Here is a 26,945-nt window from a genome sequence, read left to right on the forward strand (position 1 = left end):
GAGAGAGATATTAAGATCACTTTAGTTACAAGGCATTCTTTAGTTCAAGAAAAAAAGATGTCTGTACACTTCTCAGGTATATAGAAAATGAGCACTGTCACAGAAAGTGCTAAGTTACAAGTAATGAAACTAAAGCAAGAGCATATTTGGAGCCAGCACCTTATGATTAGCTATTTTAAGAAAAGTTATTAAAAATTGTGCAAGACTAAGTAAATGGCACACCCTCTTAAAACACAGTAATATGCTTCAGCTATTTTCAAGTGAATGAAGTAAATGAAGCATAACAGTATCTCAAATAATCCACCCAGCTACAAACAGCTCCTCCCTCTTCTTTACTTCATTTATAAAACTCTCCAGACAGGTGAACTGAAGATACTCACTGAATGTGACATGATCCTTTGTCAGTCCCTTTTTCCTACTGGGGTATAAATTCACAGTTGGAACCTGAAGAACTTGACTCATTCTGTTTTGTTGATGCTGATGGGCTTTAGTGGTTTGGCCAACTGATCTCATGGGTACCGGAGACATTTCTGAGGATTTCGCTCCTCTTCTCTCACTTAAATTCTTTGTCACTGTTATGGAAAAATTGCATATAAATATCTTGCACTTTGAATTGCAGGATTATTACAGTCATTCTCAGTACAACCACCCAGACAAAGCAACCATGGTATGAAGCAGATAAAATGTATTTGAAACCACTTCTATTCCAAACATACCTATCTTGTTACACTGAAGAGGCTGTTACGTGAAATGGCATTAAAAAACCTAAACTCTTTAAAGTGTCATAGAGGTACTTTATCAAAAGACAAAAAACGTGATTTATTTCTACCACAATTAAAGTCTGTACTTTAGATGTTTGTACACAAGGTGCAAAAGCATAGCAGCATCTCCTTCAAAATTACATCATGCCACCGAAGGGACAAGGAATGGTTGTTTTGCAATTGGCATCAAACCTTTCACTAGGTGGCACAATTGATTTACATCACAGGGCCCTGATTCAGTTTCTACTTTAATCACACAGCAATTAATAAACTCTGAAGTTAAGGCCATCTGACTTCTCCTTAAATTCCCTTGGAAAAGTCTGGATTGCAGCACCACTGCTGCTCATTCCTTCTGCAAGCAAGGCCAGGAGAATCTTACTACCGAGATAAGAGACTGGGGAGCTGTATCTCCTGCTTTTCTGGGTATGTGCAAAAAAAACCCTATCTGCACAAAAACAATCTGCAAAACCATGTACCAGGCTCCCCGATTCAAAGCTATTTGGTCAAAATTTAAATGTGGGTAAACACACCAAGTGCGGAGGAACTCCCCCGGGAGCGGTTCAGTGCTCCCACTCCACCGGAACAAAACCCGTGAGGCTGGCAGTTCCCTCCTGCGCCGCATCGCTCCCCCATCCTTTCTGCTAGCTCTGCAAACTACGAGTATCATCTCAACCAGATCAATTACCTGGGGTTTCTGGGTTTTGGGGCGGTTTTTTTCCAGTTTTTAAAAATAGGTACTTTAATAATATGCCACTCTACTATATATTTATTTGTATATCCACTTAACCTTCATTTTCCTTTTTTGAAGTTTAAGAAAAAAAGGACTCGATTCGTTTAACTACATGCAATAAAACAGTCAGTATATATTCCCTATTTTTACTTCCAAATATCTATGGCTAGCACTGTGCAAACCAGAGTTTAAATGATTTATTTAAAACAACTGAAAAACAACCTCATAACATTTATGTTTGTCTCCTGGGCATAGTACGGCCACCTGTTATGTCTGCACATAGATCATCTATCAAGAGTTCATCCTGACACGCTTTAATTTATTGTTTCAGCAGGGGCAGGGCAGTAAAGCATAAAACCCACAATGGTGTTACCTCTAAGTAGAAACATTCTGTGCTATTACATACCTGGCTGAACACAGCACAAGCAGAACACCTCTACTAGCAACGTACGATGCCGTGCGCGTTTCTATTCAGCGCTACCTGTGATTTCTGGCGACCTCAGGCACAAGGCCAGTGTGAATACACAGAATTTAAGATTTTTAAAAAGGGAGTCAAGTATGGCCATTTCCAGGGTTCCTACATCAGTGCTATTTAAAAGGAAATGTTAAAAAAATTTGCATAGGAAGGCACCTTACAAAATAACAGGATTTGCATTCTTAATACTGAATAACGGAAATAATGGCTTAAAATTTTATCTTCAAGACGCCATCTCCTAGTCATGCTTTTAACTTACCTCATCAGAGACAAAACAGTATTTGAGGACAAAAAAAGTCTTAAAATGCTGCATTTGGACAACAGACAAGCACGGAACATTATTTTGATTAGCAAGGTTGCTACTCTTCCATTTTGGAAAAAACCTACCTTCCAAGCAAGTGAAAATTCCTAAGGATCAAAATAAAATGCAATTACCATTTCTCATTTTTAAATAAGAATTTACTGAACTGTGTAAGACAGCAGGTCAGATAACAGTTTGTTTAGTTAGACAGTTGCACAGGAGTTCAAATTATGGAAACTGTCCTGCTGTAGCCCTCAATTTTTGACTGTCAAGCCATGTCGATCCCATCAGTCAATATTGACCTAACTTCTCAACAATCTTCATTTATTCTGAGCTGTAATCCATTGCAGTTTCTATATTGATTTTGTCTCTTTTCATTTTCTTGCTGTTCATATGGTAAACGTTACTTTTATCCTTCGTAATTCTGTACAAGGACAGCAGGGCAAGAATAGAGCTAATGTACTATTGAATTTCCTTCCAGACTGATGAAAAGACACACAGCTTAAGAACTAAAGGTCAAAATAGAAAACATCACTGAAGTTTTCTGAGCTCAACCAGGATCCGAAGATAAATGCTGGCCTGCTGAAACCGTTAGTACATGAATTGACAAACAAGCACTTAGTAGAGCACTTTTTCTTGAAGGGAGAAGAGAAAGATCTTAAATGAGTATTTCTAGGGAAGGAACATTTATAAATTTCATAGATCATGCCACTGTTCCAGATCACTGTACTTACGAGTGCTATATGCAGGCTCACACTGAAGTGACAATATTTGGATCTTTTCTTCGTCTGTCTCTACATTCAGGTTGGACAAGTACTGCTTCACCTTCCTCGCCATCTGGGCATCCTCGTACAGCTTCTTGGCGTTCAGAAGTGAGCTGCGTCGGGCACGTTTTTTGTGAGCGCCTCCCTGTACATCCAGCATGTTCGAGTTTGTGCTGCCCTGGCTCAGAGATCTATGAAAGAAAAGAGCAAAGCAGTAAATTTTTAGTTCTCAACAGCAATGAGGAGCTACAGTAGCACACGCCAAAGCAGATTAATACCAATAATCTTCAGTTAGGGCTAGTGCATGCTGATGCAAATGAGTTAAAAAGATGAACAGCATTAAAACAACACTTGTCTTAAAATATTCTAGTAAATTGATAGCAGCAATTTGAGTCTAGAAAAGGATTGCATACGAAAGTGTGGAGCTAGCAAGAATGAGGCGCAATGCTCCATGAAGTACCCATTTAGCTCTGCTAATGAATCGCAGTCTTGTTCTGCAAAACCCACGCTATTTCAACTGCAGATTGTAAGAGCAGACAAACTTCGTAACTTTGTTGGTTTAAGGCATTTGGTACCCACTGTTTGTATCAGGCTTACAACAGAAACTTCTTGCAATTCAGCTCAGTACCGAAGTGAGTGACTAGTGTAATCCTCTTAGGAAACTGAGCTTGTGACAATGTTTAAATAACGGGAAGAATTATGTTAAATATGCAAAGTACATTATTTTACGCACTTAACTTCTTTCTCCAATGAAGTAAAAACATTCACAGAAGAGCAGCTCATTTTAAAAATGTATCCCAACAAAGGTCAGGAAGGCAGCGATAATATACATATGCCCAGACTTGTACAGACTTGCATCTATGAAAGACGACGCTCCTCAATGCTCCTAATTTTGAGCTGCCAATTCTATCAGCAATTGAAGCAAAACCAAATAATCCCCAAATTGTTAACGTACATCAGTGACTCTCCCTGACAGTCACTCCTATTCACGCTGAATCACTGACCAAACAACTGATCTCGGTATAGTTCAAATATACACATCACCTCTGTTTCACCTGTCAAAAGTCCTATGGCCACACCAGTCCTAACACATTTTTTAATAAACGGAGATCACAGTATATGTTACACGTAAACTCTAACGGAAAGTGTCAATAAAGTTGTTTAAAGTTGTTTGTGGGTTTTTTTAAACATTCAGAATAACAACTTTATTTTTAAAGGCTAAATTATTTGTAAAGATGTTTATCAAGATCTTGGGTGCGTTTACAGAATCACAAGTGGCAGAATAAATAATCTCCAGCACAGAAGAGCCATAACAGCTAAAAGAGACAGAATGAAACGTATTGTTTGAGGACGTCTAAGGAATCGAGCACGCTGAGCTTAAAAAGTAAGAAATGGTGGGGAACAGCTGACTGCAATATTTTCAAAGATGTTAAATCAATCAATCTAAGAGAAAACATAAGCTTAAAAACTGGCAGAAATTTAGAGCTTAATTAAATAAAAAAGTAATGCTATTAGAGGCAAAGAGCAGCAAAAGGCATGATGGACTGTTCACACCTAGTCAAACCAAGGGACACTCCTGTCTCCTACAGGTAAGAACAAAGCTAAATATCTATTATATAATGAAACAGGAAATTACGTTATGTTTATTTGTTATGATATAAATATTTTATTGCCTATGTACACACAGTTTTTCTTTTAAGTCTGGACTTGACTTTTTCAGCCAATTTGAATTAAATTTCCTTTAAAAATGATTTTTCCTTATTCACTTGTGTTCACAGTAATCCCAAGGGTTAGAAATTATGGTGGCTCCAGTCGGGTCCTAGGTATTTCTCCCCGTGAGCTGCACTGTGAGCGGTTGATGACTGACCACCTCACGCTGCCAGCCGAGCTCTCCTGCACCAAGGGCATCCACACGTTGCTGATTCCACATCAGGGACCAGTATCCAAACCCGCTCTCCCCAGTTTGTCTAGCACAAGTCCTGGCACTGTCCCCATCACTGTTGGCGGGGTTAAATCCGTTCTCTGCACAGAAGTGCCTGGATACTCTTTGCTGACAAATCACGTTGCCACACCAGGCTTCCTCTGCGACTTGCAAAGCGATTGCAGGGAGGGCAAAGCACCATGAAGTGTTCCTGCCTCCGTCCTCTATGCAAAATGTCGACATACTAACGTATAGCTGGCTTTAAACCTGATGTCCACAGCACGAAAAGAAGTAGAGTTTCAAAGTGCAAAGGCACATAGGCTCAGGTACACAGATAACAGTTTATGGGCAAAAATACATATAAGAACACACAAAATATGGCTCCAGTGTCATCTTAAAATCACTCTCATGTGTCAGTCAGGAATTTCACTAGCCAATCTTAGTACTCTCATTTGTAGTCATTTCATTACTCAGTCCTTGCACAATCAAGACTCCTAGTGAAATCAATGAGGAATTTGGTGTATGAAATGTGAGATACATTTTAAATATATGCTAAAATTAAATACTTTGAAGCTTGAACTCAAACTTCAGGGGGGAAATTACTATATCATTATCACAATTCAAAGTGTCCTTATAGTTTAAAATGCAGAATGGCTTAAACTTTTCTGTTACATGTTAAAAAGCAAGTTATTTATTTCTCAAAATAGTTTGCCTTCCAATATAACTGCACAGCAGGGGGTTTTTTTTACACATAAAGCCAAAACTCAAACAACTTATCTAGTACACAAAAGCAACTCAGAATTTTTATAGCTGCAGTATAATGTTGACTGTACCCCCTTATTCCTGTTTTCCAAAAAATATGTATTGCAGGGTTAATAAAATGCATGCTGTATTTCAGATGCATGCACTAACAAGGAGGATGCAGTATGTTAAGAGTTGCATAATCTTTATTTATCTTAGTTGCATTCATCTCTACACTTACCCCAAACTTCTCCACCTCTTCTTCCTGTAAGCAAGAGCCATATACATTGAAGCATGTATTTGAACAGAAAAGCACAGGAAAAAAATAAAACAGTTGAGAGTCAGGAAGAAAGATGTAGACAGGAAAGAACAGAAAAAAAATTTCTATACAGCAAAATTCTTCTCAAACAATACCACAATGTTTTAATGGAATGCAAGGGCAGGACTTGCTCAAATACTTTAATATGGAAGAACATCTATCAGTTTTTTGTTTAAGTTTAACCTACGAATTTAAAAAACCAGACTCGCATTAAATTTTCTTGTTAAGTATTTCCCATAAGTCAAATTCAATTTTGATGCAGTGAGCAAAAACTGTTTAACTTATTCATATTGCAGAAACCGTGATTAAATTAATTTATTCTTTGCATTAGGGCTGCAGTAAGCGTATGAGAAATCATCATCAGTATTCAAGTTTATGATGTTGTTTTCTCTTGATTGCTTGCTGGAAAACAAGCTAGTTGCCAAATACACGCTGAAAAACTAGATGCTCTATATTAATCGGTAATGAACTTGCTAGCAAGTCTCATGTTACCACTAACAAACATCTTTTCTCGTTCATTTTTAATCTTCAAAAGCATTTATTGGTGCTTCATAACACAAACTGATAGATCAAACACCAGAGGCAATGAAAATGAATATAAATGATGTGAAAACATGGAATTATTTTCTTTTAATCTTTGGCACTCTCTCTAATATTAGATGCCTAAGCATTTTATGTCAGTGTGCTTAATTTAAATTATGGTCATTAAAATGTGTTCTGTAATTCTGAAAAACACACTAAAGGTAACTATCTACTATTAAAGTCATTTAATGATTAGACTTCATTAGGTCTTAGAAAGTGCACGGGGCATCAGGGTAATTTATTTATAGCCTGATTTCGTCTGTGAATGCCAAAGTTTCTGAAAAGCAATCATAACTTATCAGTAAGTAGCTTTATAACTTTATGTTCAAAAGGAAATTTTGCTAATTGAAATCCAATAGTACGGAGGTGAATCTCCACTTTGAAAGGAATCCATCTTTAAACAACATTAACAAGGGATCTGTTAATTTTGTCTCAAACCTCGACTGGACCAATTTTAAACAAAATACTTGTTTCCTGATAGTCAGCCTTGAAAACAAAAACCAGACAGGATTCATGATCGTCTGTGAATCCTGACCACTGGAAGACCACAGGGAACCAAATCTCCATGCTCTTATATACGCTACGTATCCTTGCATACGCTATTTCCTTCCACTGCACAGATGTAACTGAATTCATAAATCGAAGACAATTCCAACTGCACACGTGACCTATCAACTGGAATTTAGTCAGGGCTTGTACAAAGTACATTTCACCCAAGCAACTGTCCATTAAGCTTCCTCTGCGCTCTGCTCACTCCACGGTGATCAGAGAGCTCTCCACTGCTCGCCAGACACCACTGGGGATACACACGTACCGGACAACTCGAAAGAGTATTCCATCTTTTTTTTTTGAAGTAGAAACCGGGCAGTGATTCAGCACAGGACATCATCTTGTCCCCAACTCCCCACCTGAACTGCACCCTGAGGGGTTTTTGTCTGGCCCGTTAGTTCAAGAAGCAAACAGTGCAAGGAAAGGACACCACCACCCTTCTCGGCATGGGTCTACAGGCATCAGGACCCTGCATGGACACAGTGGAGTCACTGATGCTTTTAGTTCAGCCAGCGGGAAGCAAAGAGATGCAGGGAATTATTTAGTTCCACTAAACATAATCTGGAGCTAATCAACAGCAGATTAGAAGTCGTGGTGCTTTTATTCTGCAGTTTGTTAACACAGAGCCTGATATTATGCATCAGAAAAAAAAAAAAAACCAAGAAAAAATAAAACAAGAAAACACGCTCCACCTGCTTACAGCCTGAACATAGCAAACATTATGTAGGTGGAGCAAGCAAGCTGTGCTTAGAACAAATAAAAAATATTTTGTTTGTTTTCAATATGTTATCAGTGGGGTTTTGTTTTGAAGCAACATTTCAGATTTATACATGGGTGATTTAGGTGCGCTTTCTCTCTCTCTCTCATATATAGATAATATCATACCTCTCCCAAAACTCTACTGACACTAACATTTTACTTAGCAAAAATATGAATCATTAAAATTAGAACCTATTCTTCTTTGCTCTTTAAAGACAACAAATTGGTTTAGTAGTCATTGAAAGCAGGTCTTGGAAGCATCAGTTGTGTTGCCATAATTTGATAAAGATTGCGGTTCTGATGGTAAATGTCAATGGTAAGTTACACAATGAAATATTAACATACTGATGGACACGCAAACCCAGGTCCCTACCCACTCTGAGACACCTTCAATCCTACTGTCTTTCTAAATTGCACACCTTTGTCTGAACATTACAGCCGGATCCATGTTCGCTGAGGTCATTCTGACAACTTGGCGAATTTCTTTGGCAATCATTCTGAGTTTCTCAAAATTTACCAGGCCATCCACTTTAGAATCATTTCCTGCATAATTGAAACACACACACAGACACATGAAAAAAAGAGAGTAAGAAATACTTTTTTAATGGGCAATGTGTTTCTAAGTCCCCCACATTACTCTTCCTCCCTCCCTCCCCCTCCATCAACAAAACTGCTTTAATCAAAATAGCAAGAAAACGGGAAACTGGCAAAACACAAATGACAATCAGGCCCACTCAGACTACTAGCATTGCTCTGTTAATCTACTTCTAAAGTAACACGTATTAGCAGGAGGAAAAAGGAGTAAGTGAACTGTGCCCAAATTCATTGGCATAGATGTTAAAATAATATAAATATAGAACTGACATCAACAGTGTTCACATTCTGAAATTAGTTCAAATAGTTCTGAAACATAACAACCAAGAATTGGGCATATTTGGAAATGCTTAACCCTAACCGATTGCGAACAGAACTTTGGGTAAAAGGAAAAAAATGGAAATGTTTAAACAAAAACCCTTGAAAATGCTGAAAGCAAGAGTAGGAGGTGTTGTATCATTGTAGCTGTCTGAAAGCCACAACATGGAACGAAAACCTAGAAACATCTCAGCAGCAAGTTTTTGTAAGAGAAATATATTTGAAGTAGTGTAACTATCAGTTAGCACGCTCACCTACTCTTCCATCCTAAACCTTAGGACAGCTGACGAAGATTAAGCATTGCTTTTAAATTATTAAAAATACCCATTTAATTTTTAATTTGTGTCTAAGATCAGTCCCTTCCATTATGCATTCAGAGTTCTATTTTATTTTACTCTTACAAAGGATGCATCAAAAGCATCCGACTGCTGGCAGCTTCTTTTACACATTTGTTGAATCACGGAGCACTGAAGAAAGGGCTAAAGCATATTCAATGCTTAGTTTATTATTTCTCTATGTTTGACATTACCTTCATGTAGAAATGTGATATCCTTCTTGACAACAGGAAAAAGTGGAATAATTGGAGGCTGCATGCTCTGGCTGCTAAGGATGTTGCGGTATTTTGCCATGTTTCGAGACGGATCAAAAAGATCTTGAAGGTCTCTGAGGTGCTTTTCATACTTGCTCGGTAACTTTTCCCAAGTGCCTCTGAGACGTGCTACTGGTGCTAGATTTAACCCACTGTAAGGCAGATATATTTCATTATTAGCTGTTAGCGGAATCATTACCTTTCATAAGGAAGTAAAGGGTTGGTTTTTTTGTTTTAAGGATTAAAAATAGCTTTCACAAGGTTAACTGTAAAGCTGGGTGAACGCCAGGCTGCAAGTTCATCACAATAAACCTCTGCTGTTCACTCTTGCGAGCATGTGAAAAAGAGAACTGTAAAAAGCATGATTGCTTCCTATTCACAAGGTACAAATTTCAAGTTACCCTGCCAAAACAATCTCTCTGTAACACAGTACTGACGCCCATTTAATTTAAGAACCACATCTCTCCTGTAAAAATGTACACCACAATAAGGACAAAAAGGGTGAAAAATTAATGAGGTCAATACACGGCTACAGTAGCAAGTGAGAACAGTGCACAGCTTACCCCAAGCAAAAGTGGCAAGACTTAAGAGGAGTGTGTTTGGAGCGTTTGTAAACGAGCCCCAACAGACTGAGAATTAGAAGCAGCAGATATGCTAAAACTTGTTATTGTGCCCTCATTCTCATTAAGTAAAAATATATCCAGAATTAGTTGGAGGCAATAAAAAAAAAATTAAAAGAAACGAAATATATCCATCCTCCCTATCATAATTTGTCAGCAACTTTGCCCAAGAAATTCTGCAATGATTGCAAAGTCCTTGTAGCTGCAGAACTGGAAAGCAATATTCTCCAGAATTCATCAGTAAATCCAAAATCACACAATTACTGAATTTGCTATTCTAAGAAGATTTCTTTTCTCATTTTGAAAGCTTCAAAAAATTATTTTCTATTTATTTTTTTATACAGATTTCTCTCCATGCTATTGTCAAATCACAAACAAAGCCTTCTTTCACGTGAAAAATCAAACATATGCCACCACACAGCTCCTCTTTTACATGCTACATTAGGATGGTTATCTTCCTGTTTCATGAAACATATGGCATCGTATTTACATGCAATGCAAGGCAAGAAAGAGAAGCCCTGTGGCATATGCTAACAAAAACATATTCCTCTGGAAATAAGGGTTAAAAAAAAAAAAAAAAAAAAAAAAGGCAAGCTAATTTATTTGCTTTTTTCTGACCAAAGACCACTTCAGTCATGGCCTGATTAGACTTAACTGAGAAGCAGGAAGAGTCATTTCTCCACCTACAATGAACCATGAGAAATTAGGGAGCAGAATATAGAAATTAGATTCAGTATCCACATGCGTATTCACCATGTAATGAGTAGGCACAGCCCCAACGGCTGCCCAGTACCCTTTAAGGAAATTCATGAATTCTCTAATGTATGACTAAACAGAAGCCAATACCATTTGATAAACTGGCTAGACATGGAAGAAAATATTTAAAAACGGTATTTTCAAAGATAGTGCTGGCGCCAGGATACAGCATGAGTCCAGATCTTTGTCTGATGAATCACAGCGCCTTTTTTTTTTTTTTTCCCCTTAAAGTAAAACCTGGGTATAAGATAATTGCAAATAACGGAAATGCTGAACTCATGCTGTTAAAGTAGCAGCATCTAGTATAAATCAGAAGAAAGTCCAATGTGAAAGTTAAACGTGCAAATGAAGAGAAAAAGAGATAGAGAAGCAAGCAGATGACAGGAAAGAATGAAAAAGAAAATTAAACTAAAACAAGACTGATTTGAGGAAGTCCTTACAATGAAAGGAAGAAATAAAGTAGTCTCATGATTGCAGATATGACTCAGTGCACACTGAAAAAGTAACAATGACTGAAAAAAGAAGGGAAATTGGGTGCCAGAATCATGGAAAATGACAGCAATGTTCAGGTAGGTTTCTGAAGTTCATCAATCAAACAGTGCTTTTGTCGAAATCTTCTCTTTCCCTGCTACGTAACAGGTAAAGAAGAGACAGTCACATCAACCACTGCAATAAGGCTGAACTTCTGAGGCTGAGGAAGGAAAAGACTGCAGCGACAATACATCTCTTTGTACAGTATGGCTTTTGAAAAGCTTGGTAATTCCCTTAAGACCACCCTGCACCATCGGTAATCTGTTCAGGATATACCTATTTCTTTTCTTTCCGTTTAGATTAACAGAATTGCCTTTGACAGCACGAATCAGATCTGACAGATGGGAAGTGTTTTACCTTATAACTGCGAACATGGAATTGAAGTTCTTGCATTCTCGACAGTGGAGGGCAATTTTAATGAAATGCTTAATAATCTTCATTCTTTTGAGTTGGTTGGGCTCTGCTAAAATTTCCATGGCAACCCAGAACGTCTCTTGATTTATGACATCCTCAAACTGTTTCAGGTGAGCATTTCCTGTTTTGGAGTCCAGCTTATAAAGGTCATCGATGTATTCTGTAGGCTCAATATTGCGAAATAATTCAAAGTCTCTCATGGAAAGCTGAGTGGCCACCTCAATGGTGCTCAGCTGTAGGAGGGAAATCTGGCTTTCTCTCAGTAGCTCTTGAGCATCCTCATCTGAGCATAAGGTCTCTGTCTCCATATTGTTTTTTAGGTAATACCTAAAGAGTAATTGAGTTACAATAAAACATTAGAGATGCTCTTCAGAGGGTTTGTGAACACAAAGACATTGAACTATACCAATCAACGTGGACATTACTGACACCACAGGGGTGTTCACGTGAGAGTATTTCCGTGTTACTGTCGACAACCCAGTGTAAGAGGCAAAGACAGAGGCAAGAAGGGACAGCATAACCTTGTACTTTAGCTAGTACAAAATACCATCATTACTGAAGTAAAAAAAAACATTTCAAAAGCTGTTTTAATCTACCTCTTTGCTAATATTTTCTATGCTGTACTCCGTAATATGCTGCAGCTTTCACCTTCAGAAAAAGATCAGTTACTTTTCCATTTGTAAATTCAGCAGTGAAATAACATTTTAAATATACATTAGTCCTGAGAAATCTCTTGCTGATGTATTTCTCCATTTCTTACACAAATTTAGTGTGGTTTCTTACATAAATTTAGTGTGGCATATTAATATTTACATGAAGCACATAGCATTCAGGAAATGAAAATGTATCTGGAAAATTCATTTCTATGGTCCCAAGCAGATCACTTTCAGATATACAAAAGTTTATTCCTCAGATTCCCTCTGTTGCCTAGCGAAGAAGACTAAAGAATTTTTCACTTAAACCTTCTTCTGGTATGGATCAGGTCATCAGACAAAACTGAAGCACTTAACATTTCAGAAACATTCATGACAGTTTACATAAAGATGGAAGAATTTATCTCAGGTTAGTATCAGTTCATTGGAACACGACATCACCAAGAAAGAAATTAATTGTACGCTTTAATTCTGAAGTACATGTGGAAAGTGTCAGAACAAATATAACTTTTTTCTTTTGAAGTGTAAGCCACTATATACATTATCCTGATCTACTAAATTTAGTTGTCATCAAGCAAGCTTGCTGTAGATTTGGGGAGGGGCTTTTTGGGCGCAGAAGAGGAAGGTGAAACAAGGAAGAAAAGAGGAGAGGGAAGTGTAAGTTACTGACATTTACTTGTTTGTTTTTCTAATAGACGCTTGTCTATTTTAATTAAAACCTCCCTTCCCGATGTTTCTTTTGGGTGTTTCAATCCTAAAAGGCAAAGGCAAATAAATCCAAACTGAAATCAAAACAAGGGCGCATTTACCGTCCGTTGAGTTGAATCCTGTCGGCCAATTTGGAGAACTGATCCGGGAGTCTCCGTTGTTTGATGACTCCCTCGGGGCTGACAGACACTTCGCAGAGGGAGTAGGTCTCCGGGGCTCCCGTCAAGTTGAATTCATGGACGGCATGACTCACAACCTCTTTTGCTGTAGTGTCTTTGCTGATGATAATGTAACAACTCTGCTGATCTGCTTTGAAAACTCTTATTACTTGATCCGGAATATCTAAAATAACAGAGTTAACACCTTTAATGTACGAAGTTACTTTTCCCTTGAAAAGACACGAGGTCATTTACTGTCTCATTTGATAGCCAGAAAACAAAAAAAACAGCTAGCAAGAAAAAAAAGCCATGCTGCACTTGATAAATATTCATTAAAATATTCAGTCGTTTCCTTCAACTTCGAGAGGAAAAAAAGAGGAGTCTTCTCCTCTCTGCATTTCCACAACTCCATTACTTTATCATCCCCTGACCACAATCAAAGTACAAGACATCTAGATATATTACTAAGCTGTACACTGTCCTTCTCAGCGTGTCTCAAAAACTTTGGCAGCATCATTCCCTCTTTGGCTCGTTTGTCTTTGCGAGAGCCAGAATCAACATGCGTGCCAGGGCACTCTTCCCAGAGACGGGAAGCCATCGAGCACGCGTGGATGGGCTGCAGGTGGGAGGACGTGAAAAGGAAAGGAGATTCGGTTGCTCCCATAACTAGCTGCAAACTTTTACACTCCCTCTCTCACCCTGAAGAACTAAGCTGCTGCCAGCAGTTAGTTCTTTGGCTAGCGTACTTATTTATAGCACATTTTATGTATTACAAATGTATTAGAGAACAGTTTTATCTGAGGCAGCCTACAGCAGGAAATAAATACCTAAAGAAACACACGTTTCATCTACAGCTTGATGACTGGAAATAATTCACTCCATTAGTTATTACAGAAGGCTTGATTTTCAAAATAAAACTGACTGGAAAAAAGAGTGTCAAGAGTCAGAGGGCACACTAATTTAAAACTCAGGGAAGCACAGTTTTTTCTCTCCCTAAACTCCTGAAGACTTAAAACTTCACAAGTTTTCTACAGAGCTGAGAAGGTGGGAGGCTCTCGCTGAGCCCTCAGCCACGTCTTCAGAGCCTGCAGCTATTCAAAAACCACATCTGAGGCAGATGTGCCATTAACTCCTGCATCAGAGATTCCCAGCGAGAGAAGCGAAGGGCTGTTATTACAGCAACAGCCTCCAAAAACAGCCCTTCACTTCTCTCACCGTTACCTGACCAGCCTTTAATAACCTCAGCGACAAAGTGCCAAATCCGTGGATTGAGGTACGCGACCTGCCACCCGAGGGGAGCCCCCGGCTCGCCGGGCAGGGCAGCGAGTGCCCCGGGGGAGGTAATGACCAGGCGTCCCTCTGCCCGAGGGGATCAGCACTTCTGCCAGGCGAATCAGCCTGCTGGGCGGCATCAAGGTCCTTCCAGCAGCAGCTCTCTGAGCGCTGAGTTTTACACGCTGCTTACCCCATCGCCTATACATTAATTTTTCTCTGTCAAAATCCACTGCTTAAGGAAGAAAGGAAGATCTCTTCTAATGGGGCAGTGACCTTGGGGTTACTTTTTCTTGCATCAAGACTTAATGGTGTTACGGGGGCAAGTAGCAGGAATTTCAGGGCAAAAAGTAAGCAGGTAATTTATGATCCAGGATCAAAAGTTTCCACCCATTGGAAAAAAGAAAGCCTCAACGTCAGCTATAAATAAATTGGAAGATGGGAGGCAACCGGGTGTTTAAAAAAAAAAAGATCTGATTGAAAACTAATTCTACTAACAGTTTCATTAAAAGCGAAAAATAAATATTATGTACTTATTTCAGAGTGAAAGTGGTGAAAACAATACATTGAATAATTTGGGAAATGCCTGCACCCACAAAAATCATAATAAATCAAGAGAAGAGGCAAACATCTATACCTTGGTATCAACATACCTAAAAATCAGAACACACTCAAGATTTAAAACCAAAAACTGAAATGTAATGGGGGGGGGGGGGGGAAGAATCACCATGCAACCAAAACTTAGTGTAACTTGTGACAGGTGAGGGAACCTTATATTACAAGCACATGTCTGTCTTCACAGTCTTTGCTTTTAAGCAGGTAAACATTAACAAAAATTATTTTCTTATGCATTATTCATCTTGTGTTGACAATACAAACCAGGTTTCAAGTTTACATGCACGTAATTTTAGTTATACAGAGTCCAAGAGAAGAACAAACTAAATCTCAAACTACGTTATCATCTAAAACTGCAGTTTCTATAGAAGAAATGTAAGCAACTTCGGTCCTTTAAAGCAACGTCACAGAGAAGCGCAATAACCTGGCAAAGGTCATTCAGCGTGTCGGTGGCAGAAATGGGTCTACAATGCAGGTCTCAGCCTCAGTACAGCACTGTGCCCGTAAACAGAACGTAAGGATTTGTTTTATTTACAGGAAGATTACAGGGCACAGGACTATTTAATGCCCTAATAGTAACAACTATGTCAATGCAACGTATGAAAGTGTTAAGTTTAACAGGCAAGCCATGCAATATTAAGGTCTACAGGATGCTATACGTCAGGATACTTACAGTAAAACCCAACAGCTGCGGGTAGGGAAAAAAGAAAAAAAGTGTGTCAACACCAAATCAAGATTTAGATGTTTACAAAACTTATCAAGTGTATGTAGTACACAGTCAGAAATATTTTGGTTTTCTCTGCCATTCAAAAATGACACCATATTTGTTATAGTAAACTTAAAGTAAAGGTAACAAGGACTCGTTATTAACATTTCATATTATGCAGTAACTTGTATAGTATTAAATGAAGATTCTTAGAGAACATGTGTGCAGCTCTCATGCAACAGCAAGAACCTGGATTTGCAGCAAAAAGGGAACTTATATCCTATCAAGTGCATAAATATCCATAGCAAATATCTGTGTACATCCCTTTTAAAGGGGAAATCTGCAAGTTTACATAAACATAAGTCATAGCCACAAGGGACTTTACAAAATATGTAATTATGCACAGAACTTACACTTGAAAGAGGGAAACAAGATTCTGACTTGACATGTTTACAGGCAGCTGCATATAACAACAAATGCCTCCTGCAGCCACCACATAAACTGTATTCCTACAGTAATAGCAATGAAAGCATCGACAACACATCTCCAAACATTTTTCAGTTTTTCAGATATACAGTTGAATATACGCCATGTTTGTAAAACATTAAACATTAATATCACTATGTTGGTACCATGGCAGTCCTAGTCTATCCACAATACTGCTTGAAATATATATTCAAAGATGGTGGATGGACAAGTCAAAGCACCAGGAGTACTGGTATTGGGAAGAGATGACAAAAGAGAAAGGTGCAGACAAGGACAACCTGCTTCCACCAGAGCTCTGGTAAACTCCTGTAAATCAAAGGCTCTCAGAGGGTGGCAAAATACATTTCTTTGTAAAAACAAGCTAAGTGTCACATTACAAAAAAGCAGGCAGGAGAGGTTCAGGCAGTTTGGATTTTCAGCAAATCTCCAGTTTGGACCTGTTAGGGCCACAAGATAAACAGGTAACTGCACTCAGCACGTTTGATGCTGGTAAAAGATGTAATTTTCCCCCTGAACCAGCTGCCTTGTAATCATCCAGTAAATCAAGCTAATGCTGCTGCTTTACCTGAAGGATTAGAGAAATCCAGGATGCTAGTTGTAGGCTGCAACAGGTCCGGGCTACTGGATGAGAGCGTTCCCGGAATAGGCATGATGGCCAGGCTGTGTCTGCACTGCCGAGTCCCAACAATGCTGTCGTCCTGCGACTGGCTCACACTACCATCACTGCAAAACAATTTTGTTTCAATTACGTGCGTTAAGCTCCTTATATTCACCTTGGGATGAACAAAACTAAGAAAAATAATGGCACTCAGATGTTTTAATTACACGTTGTAGACAGGCTTTCAAAACAAGGACAGAGGGAAAGCATATTTGAAAGTGTTTACTGGGAAAGAAAAGATATTTTGGTCTTGTTCTGTATTTATGGGTCAGATTTGCTGCTTTTTTTTTTTAAATATAAGCAACATGGACATAATGACTAAGCAACTAAAATATCACAACTTAATAAGTAACAATTACTTTTTCACCAGAAGAGTCTGACAAACCTGAACAGTTTTGGAGGCAAGATGCTGAATCGAGTCTTGTCTAAAATTTTCCTGATTCTGTTTCTTCCACCAGATACAGTGTTTGCTTTCATTTTCTTGTTTCCTTTTTCACGGGGAAACATCTGTTCCACATCTCCAGGCATATCTGGGATGGAATAACGGTTGTTTTTCTTTTCTGCAATTTTTGGAATATGTGGAATTCCATTCTTCTCTTGTCCTATCCTGCAGAGCAGCTCCTTAAACACTGTAAGAGAAGATACAATCACCATGATTTACCTTTGCACACTTAAAACTTCACAGTGAATTCTTCTTTCCCCTCAAACCTTTTGCTTCCCACATCCCTGCAGAAAAAGTGAACCAAAGAGTTACAAACCGGGCAATACAGTGCATTTTAATTTTGATTCTAAGGGTGTGGGTCTTTTCCCATTTAAGTTTTACTTTTGATTACCTTGGCAGAAAGAGTAACCCCTAATGTTCAATAAAAATGATCAAACATTCTGCATAGCAAAGTTCTCCTAACTACTTTTGAAATTAGCACACATCACAGCAAATTTAATAGAACTAGTCTACCGTTACCAGATAGATAACAAGGAAATGTTGCATTCACAGCAATCAGCTCTATGTATTTATTGACTTTTTTGTCTGCATCTTTTTGGTAATGGAGCGCAAATGCTTCCTCAAGAATAACTGCAAGACAGACTGATATTTTCCAAAACTGCCTTTGTTTGCTTTTAGTAATACTACTGAACAGAAGCTGCATCAAATTTCCTATTGCATTTATCAAATTAAGCCAGTCTATTACCAACACAGACATTCCCAAAGATATAATTCCACGGAAAAGATAGCATTTATGTTCTTTGTGTTTCTTCCCACATATAAAAGGTGAAAACAAATTGTTCAAATTGGTTTATCAATACAAATTATTTTTTTAAAGATCTTTTAAAGATCTTTTAAAATCTTTTTAAATCACTCAAGTCAGAAATTCAGTATTTTCTGTCGAAAACATGGCGATACCGGGAGAGTGCAGAATCGTACAGAGCGGATTTCTCAGATTGTTCCTACAAGCAAGGCAACCAGGACTTTGTAAAGCCCCAGTCAAATTGCCTATTTCTATTATGTAATAAAATTTAAGGCTACAAGCCTTCACAGTATAGATTCAAATGTAAGAACGGGAATTGCTCATTATCAGCACCAGGCACTTAGCACTCCATTAAAAAGACAGGATAATAAGTAACACTGTTGAAAAAAGCTTCAAGACATGAATTCATTAAAACGTATCACAGAAATCACCTTGCAATTATATCAGCTAGCAGGAAGAGAAGAGATTAGAATCTACTCGTAAACGTATGTTGCTTACATTTATAATACAAATGAACAATCTATCACTGTCTCAGTTACAGTTATGCTTTATTTTATCTCATTTCACATTAGCCTGGGCCGCCGGTTACCGTGTTGTTTTATGCTTTTTTGAAATTATGCTAATAAGCAACTGCTAGGATCTTGAAACTTTTTACCTACACAGCGATAAACAGAAAATAATAATTGAAAAGAAAATCAACAGTAAACAAGGGCATGTAACTGGAGGAAGAAAATAAGAAACGGAAACCATCAGAAGGTCTCGATACAACTACAGAGGAAGGAGCTATCTTGTGCACAGTCTTGTTCTTTCTGTAGCTGAGGTTATTCTGTTGTCTGAACAGGATTATGGAAAAAGAACAGATGATTTGACTGAGATTTTAAAGAGGTATTTATGTGTTTATAGTCACATTGACAATTGAAAGCCAACATTTATATGTCATACCATTTTTTATATCCACTTTTCAATTTTAGATATAAAGGCAATTTATCCTATCATTCTTACAGCCATTATAAAAAGTTTTACAAAAGCCCAGTTTTACATTTTTGCTGTTTCTTGGCAAAAATATTTTGGCCCACATCCCTTGGCTCTGTTTCAGCCATATCGCATGAAGGGACACTAAAGCCGCTTAAACAGTCATTTGAGGATTTCTCAGGGAGTACAGAGCTGGCTATGCTGGCTTTGTGCCACTCAACGTGCAGCCCTTGGCACACAAGAACTTATCCGAGCAAACGGAGGCACAACGAGGGGACTTCTGCACAACTTTTCACTCCTAGAGCCAGTTGGTTTTTCCAACTTTGAAGGTGGAAACTTATCGCACTTCTAAAGCCAGAAAGACTGGAGTTTTTCTTTGCTTACACAAAAATACATCATATATAAAGTCTACTCACCAAAAATGTTTGTTTTTACAGTAATGGAGAGATGAGTGTTGTTCCTTAAGATTTCCAGAGCTTTTACAAAGGTAATGTTCTCAAAATTCTGTCCATTTACTTCCATTATCTGTAAGAAGAAATAAAAATTGGACTATTAGGAGAACAACTGTTTGACAGACTTACGAATGCAAAGGTGATAATACAGGCACAGTAAGAACTTTCCAGAAGTTATCATATCATCTTTACAGCAGTTGTAGAATGAAAACATTCCTTGTAAAATAACTATTTTCATCATGTCAGTGAAGTCATATCCTGTAAACAAGCCAGGACCTCCATTTCTACCTGACAACTGCTTTGAACAAATTTATTTTCTGTGATAACATGACATTCTTGCAATTAGGAACTGCACCCGAATCAAAACTGGTGGATCATGAGCTGTAGAACTGATATTAAATCAAAGGCTGGATCTTCACCTACTGTGAACTGCAATTGCTCCACCCGCCTCAGTGAACTGGGGTGATTCACACTAGGTGGGAATCAATCCAACAAAACAATCTGATGGCTTCAACTTAACCATATCTCTGATCAGAAAGTTTCCTAAAATAACCACAACTTGGTTTCTTTTCCCATTCTGTTTTTGAAATATTTAAATATTTTAAATATTGTGAAAACGATTTAATAGAAACCCATTTAACACACGTAAGCTGAAGCTGAACTGTGGCATTCACGATAGAATACTAGCCAGTTGTTTGCCTTTAGTAAACAGCATAATCTTTTTGTTGAGAACACTACAGTTGGTTGAACCAAAATATTTTACATGAACTTTATTCTTTTTACCTGATCACCACGCTTAAGTCCAGCTTCTGCTGCTTTACTGCCCATTTCCACAGTCTCCACAAAAATACCAAAACCCTTGTCGCTTCCTCCAAGGAGGCTGAAAAACAGTGGTGAATCTCTAGAAGGTTTTTGCAGGGTAATTTGTCTCCATTTTGCTTTGGCAGCACAGGCAATATTCAGCAATCTGAGATGTCCTTTCATTTTCTGTAACACAGAAGACACAAAATGGAGCGCAATGTTTCTTTTACCAGAAATGGAAAAACAGTTGTGAAAAAAACCCCAAGTGCCAGAAAAAGGACTTTTGATGCCATGTTTCCAAATCTTACTAAATAAACCTTGTCCTCTTTTGCAGTAATCCAAAAACACATAAATGAGTACCATGTGTACTATTTTATATGGGCTTTATATCTAAATATATATTTAAGAACAAATATGTCCATGTTAAAAGCCGTCTATTAACTGTTAGACTTAAAGACTACAATGTGTTAGTCACTGGTAACACACTGGAAAATGACAACATATAATATTAGAAAGTCTGACAGTCATTCTTTTTTGCTCCTACCGTATCTTCCAAGTTCTTTTCAAATTCTTCCAGAAATCGAGTCATAGCAGGATCTCCTTCAAAGTCATTAAAATGATTGTTCACCCACAGTAAGACCACTCTGGTAACCTGTAAAAGAAAAAAAAAAAAATTATGTATTTATAAAGGTACCTATGATTCTTCTCCTGTAAGTTTTGATCTATAAGCAAAGAAGAATACAAGGACATGACAGAATAACATATGACAGATCGCTGCATTTGTTAACAAACAGAAGCAGAAGACATTTACACTTGAAATCATCTTCTCTTTTCCTTTATTTGTGGAAACAAATGAAAAATAAAAAACCAAACATTTTTGTACCTAATTGGCTACATTACCCGGTACTTACTGGTGCACAAATCCATCTTCAGTTAACTCTTCCTTATGCTGTTTATAAAACTTATCTTTTTAAAGCATCCTAACGATCTCCTTAAAGAAAGTTCTAGGAAGTACGTTGTGATAATAAAAAAGTTTCTTTTAAGACCTTCCAGTTAAATTTTCAGGTTGCTTTTGTACATGCTACAGAGTTACTACCATTCATGATAAAGTCAGTTTGACAACTATTTTATCCATCCATGTTATAAAAAAAAAGTTAGTCTATAGCTGTTTCTGTTCTAAAAATAAACAATTTCCTCTTTTATTTGTTGAGAGTTTTCTTTTACTTTCCTTTTCTTAAAAAACAGTAGTTGCCAAAATGAACAGCATGGAAAAAGGTAAGAAGAGAAGCAGTAACCACAGCAAAAGACCCCAGACAATTTCCTATGCAAAAAAATACAGCATTTTGATAGTCTCCTGGGTTTCCTTCAGCTCAAAGCTAGAACACATAAAACTGCTGGCTAAGAATTTTACTGCTGTAATTTTCAACAAATTGGACATGGATACCGGTTCCAGACTATGAACATTTTTCATGTGTATGTGCATACAGTTACATAGAGTTGAAACCGATTCTATTTATGGAAGCATTTTTATCAACTGCACCTGTCTTGAGCAGAGTTTATTTTAACTACAGACTTTGTAATAAGCTGCTCAAACAAAATGTGCTCAATACACTGAAAAGCTCTACGGTAGAAAATTATGGAAGACAAGCACATTGCTGTTGTGAAAAGAAAGATGGTATGTCCACGAGATCATGAACACAATTTCCTTGCATTTCTGGTGAAAAAGGATTTCAGAGACTGGCATTTACATCTTTAAATTAAATAGAAAACAGTATTTATCATTCCGCAGAAGAGAAGCAGTGTCATACTTAATTTAGGATAGTACACGGTACACATACAACACACTGGAGAATCCTGTCTCAATACTAGTGAAAAATACTTTGCTTTAAAATAGCTCATATAAAATAGCTGGAGCATAATCCTCGTTTATCAGCAATACAAAAAGGAATCCATTTGGAGACATTTTCACCAGAAACATTAATATCTCTGATTCAAACCTACCTTATCCCTGAGGCTGTCCACTGTGAACCATTCCAAGAGTTTATTTCCAACTTCCAGGGGGCTTGTTAGAAACGTTCTGTACGTTAAAAGGAAATCTTCGATGTAGGTTGGATCCACAATAGAATGTTCTTCTATTAAGTGCATGATGAGTCGCTCCGGTGTTGCCTTAAAAATTAAATGCAAAAAAACCCTGATACCTCTCATCACTACCTCCCTCTAGAGAGTATCTTAACATAAAACCATGTGAACAGTATACTCCCTTTTCAAATTTCAGTTACAGCAAACTCAGGAGAAAACACATTAACGTGTTTAAGTCAAATCTTCATGCTTCTCTCAGCCCAAATGTTTTGCATAGGTAATACTTGGCTAAAACAATTAGCAACTTCCTTTAATGTTATTTTTAATAAACAGTTTAAGATCCTCTTCCAGATTACAAAAAACAGGTCAAGACATAAAGATGCACAAAGGGTGCTCCCAATACAAAACTCAATATATGTGCTGAAGAGGTCTAACTTTATTAAAAGGGAGATGGAAGTCAATTTGTAAAATAATGTGAATTCCTTCCAATCAATTTTTTTGAGCCGAGACAGACAAAACTGAGTATGTGTTCTAGATTCAAACTGAAATTGTATTTATTACTAAGAAATAAAGGTTTAATAGATTAATGGAAAGCATAGAAAGACATTCACCTTGATAACTATGTGTCCTTTTCTGGTTCCACTGCGATCCAGCTCTCTGTGCTCCTTTACCATAACAATTTCTCCTTCTTCCTCCACTTTATGAGTGTTTTTTTCCACGTGGTTCAGAATCCTCCAGTAGTCTTGCTGGGCTATACACACAAACTGCCCCCCAACAACATGGGATTGTTAATAAATACCCAAAACATGAATGTATCCCCATCTCTGGGCTGCCTCGACACAATCACGATAGCACAGCATTTGATACTAACCCCACTCTGTTGTGCCCAACTACACGAGAGAGAAAGTTAGAAACAGAAGACAAACAGAACTGGTCACCTTCTTACAGCGCCAAAAGGTTGTCTGAATGGGCTAAACGTATAGAGGACAAAGCCTGTAAGAAGTGGAAATGAGTATTTTCTATTCATCTATTTTTACTGCATGTCAGTCACATACACAGCATGACTGGGGTGGACTAAGCTTACATTTCATCACAAAGCAGAAGTTCCTGTTTCTCACACAACAGCAGTGTGAAATAAATCTCAGCTACTGAAGAGCGTACAACTAACCCAACATCAGCAGAGCCCCGGACCGACAAAATACCAACCTCTTTTTTTCGGCTCATGGAATAAAGATCATGCCTTAACATGGAAGTAGTCTGTTTTCTTTTATTAGATGCTTAAAAATATGAGGTAGTTGTATAGAATTGTAACCTTACCTGACAATCATCTACTTTGGTTCTGACCACTCCATTCATGTACTGTTTGTCCAGAGAGGGAGTAATCCCAAAACTATTTCCCATACAGAGACTCTCACTCTTCCCATCAGGATAGCTGATTTCCACTGTGCCATTTAAAATAACATACCAAGAATCGAGCTAGAGGAAGTAAAAAACAAATTTAAAAAGTGAACCTAATTCAACAACTTTTATAAGCTGTTCCAATGCTCTTATCTCAGAAAGGCTTATTCTTGCAGTCTCCAGTTTGTTGTCACCACAGTTTCGCAACATTTAATTCACTAAAAATGTGCACTGTAAGGCAAGCAATAAAGATGACTGAAACAAGAATGCTTTTCAGCGTTCTTCATTCATTTCAGAACTAATTCAGTAGGGAGGAATGCTGATGAATAGATTGCTTTTTTTAATCAGTGGGCTAATTGCTATAATACATTTATACCATTTAGTGAGAATGAACACTCTTCCTCTGGGTATCCATTTGGTCACTACCAGAGATGAGAGTCTACCTAGTCCTCTTGGAAGGATGACCTGCTATGGCCCTTCCAGATGCCTTGATCCAAGGACAGAGAAAGATTTCAAGATAGTGATTCAGAGCGCCTATGTTGGGAGCCTGACCACTGACTAATTTGAACATCCGTCTCCTCCCACTGAATATGTACGGAAACTGCTCCTAATTTAGACATTTATGTTATAATACCTACATTGTTGGGCAAGGATACCTCTCCAGGTTAGTATTTAAAAAAACTACATTATAAGAAGAGAGCTATTTTACCAATGGAAATGATGCATTCTTCTATGCCACAAATAATCTTTGAAATAAACTCCTGGAGACGTTAGCACTTAATCTGGGAACAATATACTGAATGCTGTTTTATGTCTGTACTTGGCTGAGTTGAAGTCTTCAACAAGACAGTAATACACAGGCAGAATCTCCCAAAGGGACAGGCTACAGTTTGGGGATTCTGGATATGGGTCACGGTGAGAGAAGAATTCTCTTTCAGGTGCGGGAGAGGTGCGGAGATGGGAAACAGATTCTACCCCCAGACGCTCTTGCTAACCCACTGCCTATAGCACTCAAACTGTGTTGTAAGCAGTAACTTACTTCTTGGCCGTCTTCAAGTATGATGGCTCCTGCTTGCTCTACTACTTCAAATATCATCACTGAGCAAAGTTCTCTTCTCACAGACATAGTCATGTTTGCAAAGGCAGGGAGTTGATGCATAAATTCCAATAATTGCTCTGTTAGACAAAGGAAACATTGGTATGAAGACTGCAAGGCCTAGGGGTTCCTTAGATACCTTACCCTCCATAGGTATATTAAACCTCAGTTAAATTCATGGAAAAATTGCTCAGTGGTGTTACAATCCCCATTAGTGACTGTGGCTAAATGAGCCCAGTATGCATTTTGTCATCAACAACCAGAACTCGGCCCTACAGTCTTGATCGTGTTCCGATTGACTCCTACAGCAGCAGTCTAGCAAGAGTGTTAAAAGCACTTCTGCTTCAAATATTTAGAAAAATTAAAAATACCCTTATGGTACAGTAATTATAAGCTTGACAGGAGCATGAAATGATTTTCCAGTGTTTAGAGAAGTAATGTGAAGTATAGCATAACGCAAATTTTACTATTAAAACTAATGCCAATTTCTAGTTAAACACTGCAGTCAATTATTTTCATCTTTAATGTTCTGCAGTTTACAATTAAGCATATCTATACTGCAGTAATAGTATGTTCTCTTTGACATTTGGTAACTAATTCAACGGTTTCAGGCAGTCAAAATTACCTTGCTACCTATCCCTCCCTTATATCAACACATACATACTCTAATACTTAACATCTTAAGCATCTCAAAGACTGTTTTTTAAAATACTTATTTTCTCAGAACAAATACTCTCTCAGATAGTAAGAGGAGAAATCATTCAATTAACAGTATCACTAGAGCAATGTGATCTCTGGAAGGCATCATTCATAATTATGAGGATATACATTTAACATTAACTCATTAAACAGTTTTCAGATATGCTTCTCTTACAGATGTTATATGATATAGTTTTACATAAAGATCTTTTTTTTTTTTTCCTCCTCACCAATATCATCATCAGTTTTATCTGCAGGCTCTTTCTCAAGGCACTCTCGTACGACATCTCGCCCTAGAAGCGGATCTGAAGTTCTGTCAATATCTTCATCCTCCTCCTCTTCTTCATCTTCAGAGTCTACAGGTGCTTCTGGAAGACCTGTTAAATCAACGTCTCCCATCTCACTTTCTGTAGCCTACAAAGAAAACATCCATCAGACAAACAGTTCAATGTCTTCAGTTTAATGATTTATGGTCTTAGGTAGCTAATACAATAAAAGAAATTCTGACACCAACAATTCAAACTAGAAATTGTAATAGCTCCCTTTCTGAACACCGAGGAAAAAATACATTACACTGAAATCTACAGTTACAGGATGGTACAAATACTTACCATTGGCATAAAGCAACACCACGCTACAGGCATTATGATCACAAGTTCTGAAAACAAAATTAACATACTGGCACATTTGTTCTCTGTCTATACTTGTATCTCTCCCCACCTCCAATGAACTACAGGCAATATAAACCCATCAACATTAACCATGTGACACAGGAAAAAACAAAGCAGATGGAGTGGCTAAAATGAAAGGGATTTGATCTCATTTTTAATTTTGGTATTATAACATGGATTTGAATCCTGGCATAGAGCAAGTATGCCAGGTGGAGTACATAAATTGGGGGGGATATAAGGATGACTATTTTTTCCTCTATTGGCTGATTCTCATTTTATAGCATTTACTCTTTCTTGTGAAGTCATGTAAATAAAATGGTTTTTTCACAATTCAAGAGTCTGTATTATTAACGAAATAGTAATATAATTCAGTAATATCATTGGTTACCCAATGCCTGCAGATACATTTCTACTATCATCAATAGATGGCAATATAGACATCACACTGAGCAGACACATGAAGCAACGGTGAAAGAGAATGCAATACTGGCAACAAAAAGCAGAATCACATAGGAATCATTTGCAATAATTCCTTATGTAAAGTTTAAATGAT

The 26,945-nt window shown here is 37.7% G+C and overlaps 1 protein-coding gene across 1 annotated transcript in view; it reads right to left on the reverse strand.

The window, feature by feature from the left end:
• RAPGEF6 (Rap guanine nucleotide exchange factor 6) overlaps window positions 1-26,945 on the reverse strand; it is a 134,358-nt gene that overhangs the window by 18,566 nt on the left and 88,847 nt on the right. Inside the window, 17 exon segments of the mRNA XM_050905020.1 lie at window positions 381-572; window positions 3,002-3,222; window positions 5,935-5,958; window positions 8,322-8,445; window positions 9,344-9,555; window positions 11,668-12,051; window positions 13,187-13,427; window positions 16,888-17,045; window positions 17,366-17,609; window positions 19,613-19,721; window positions 20,432-20,635; window positions 20,994-21,101; window positions 22,451-22,615; window positions 23,140-23,292; window positions 23,846-24,004; window positions 24,966-25,102; window positions 25,952-26,135. Coding sequence (XP_050760977.1) covers window positions 381-572; window positions 3,002-3,222; window positions 5,935-5,958; window positions 8,322-8,445; window positions 9,344-9,555; window positions 11,668-12,051; window positions 13,187-13,427; window positions 16,888-17,045; window positions 17,366-17,609; window positions 19,613-19,721; window positions 20,432-20,635; window positions 20,994-21,101; window positions 22,451-22,615; window positions 23,140-23,292; window positions 23,846-24,004; window positions 24,966-25,102; window positions 25,952-26,135 — 3,019 coding nt within the window.

This window comes from Gymnogyps californianus, chromosome 14, assembly GCF_018139145.2.
Source record: "Gymnogyps californianus isolate 813 chromosome 14, ASM1813914v2, whole genome shotgun sequence".
Lineage (NCBI taxonomy): Eukaryota > Metazoa > Chordata > Aves > Accipitriformes > Cathartidae > Gymnogyps > Gymnogyps californianus.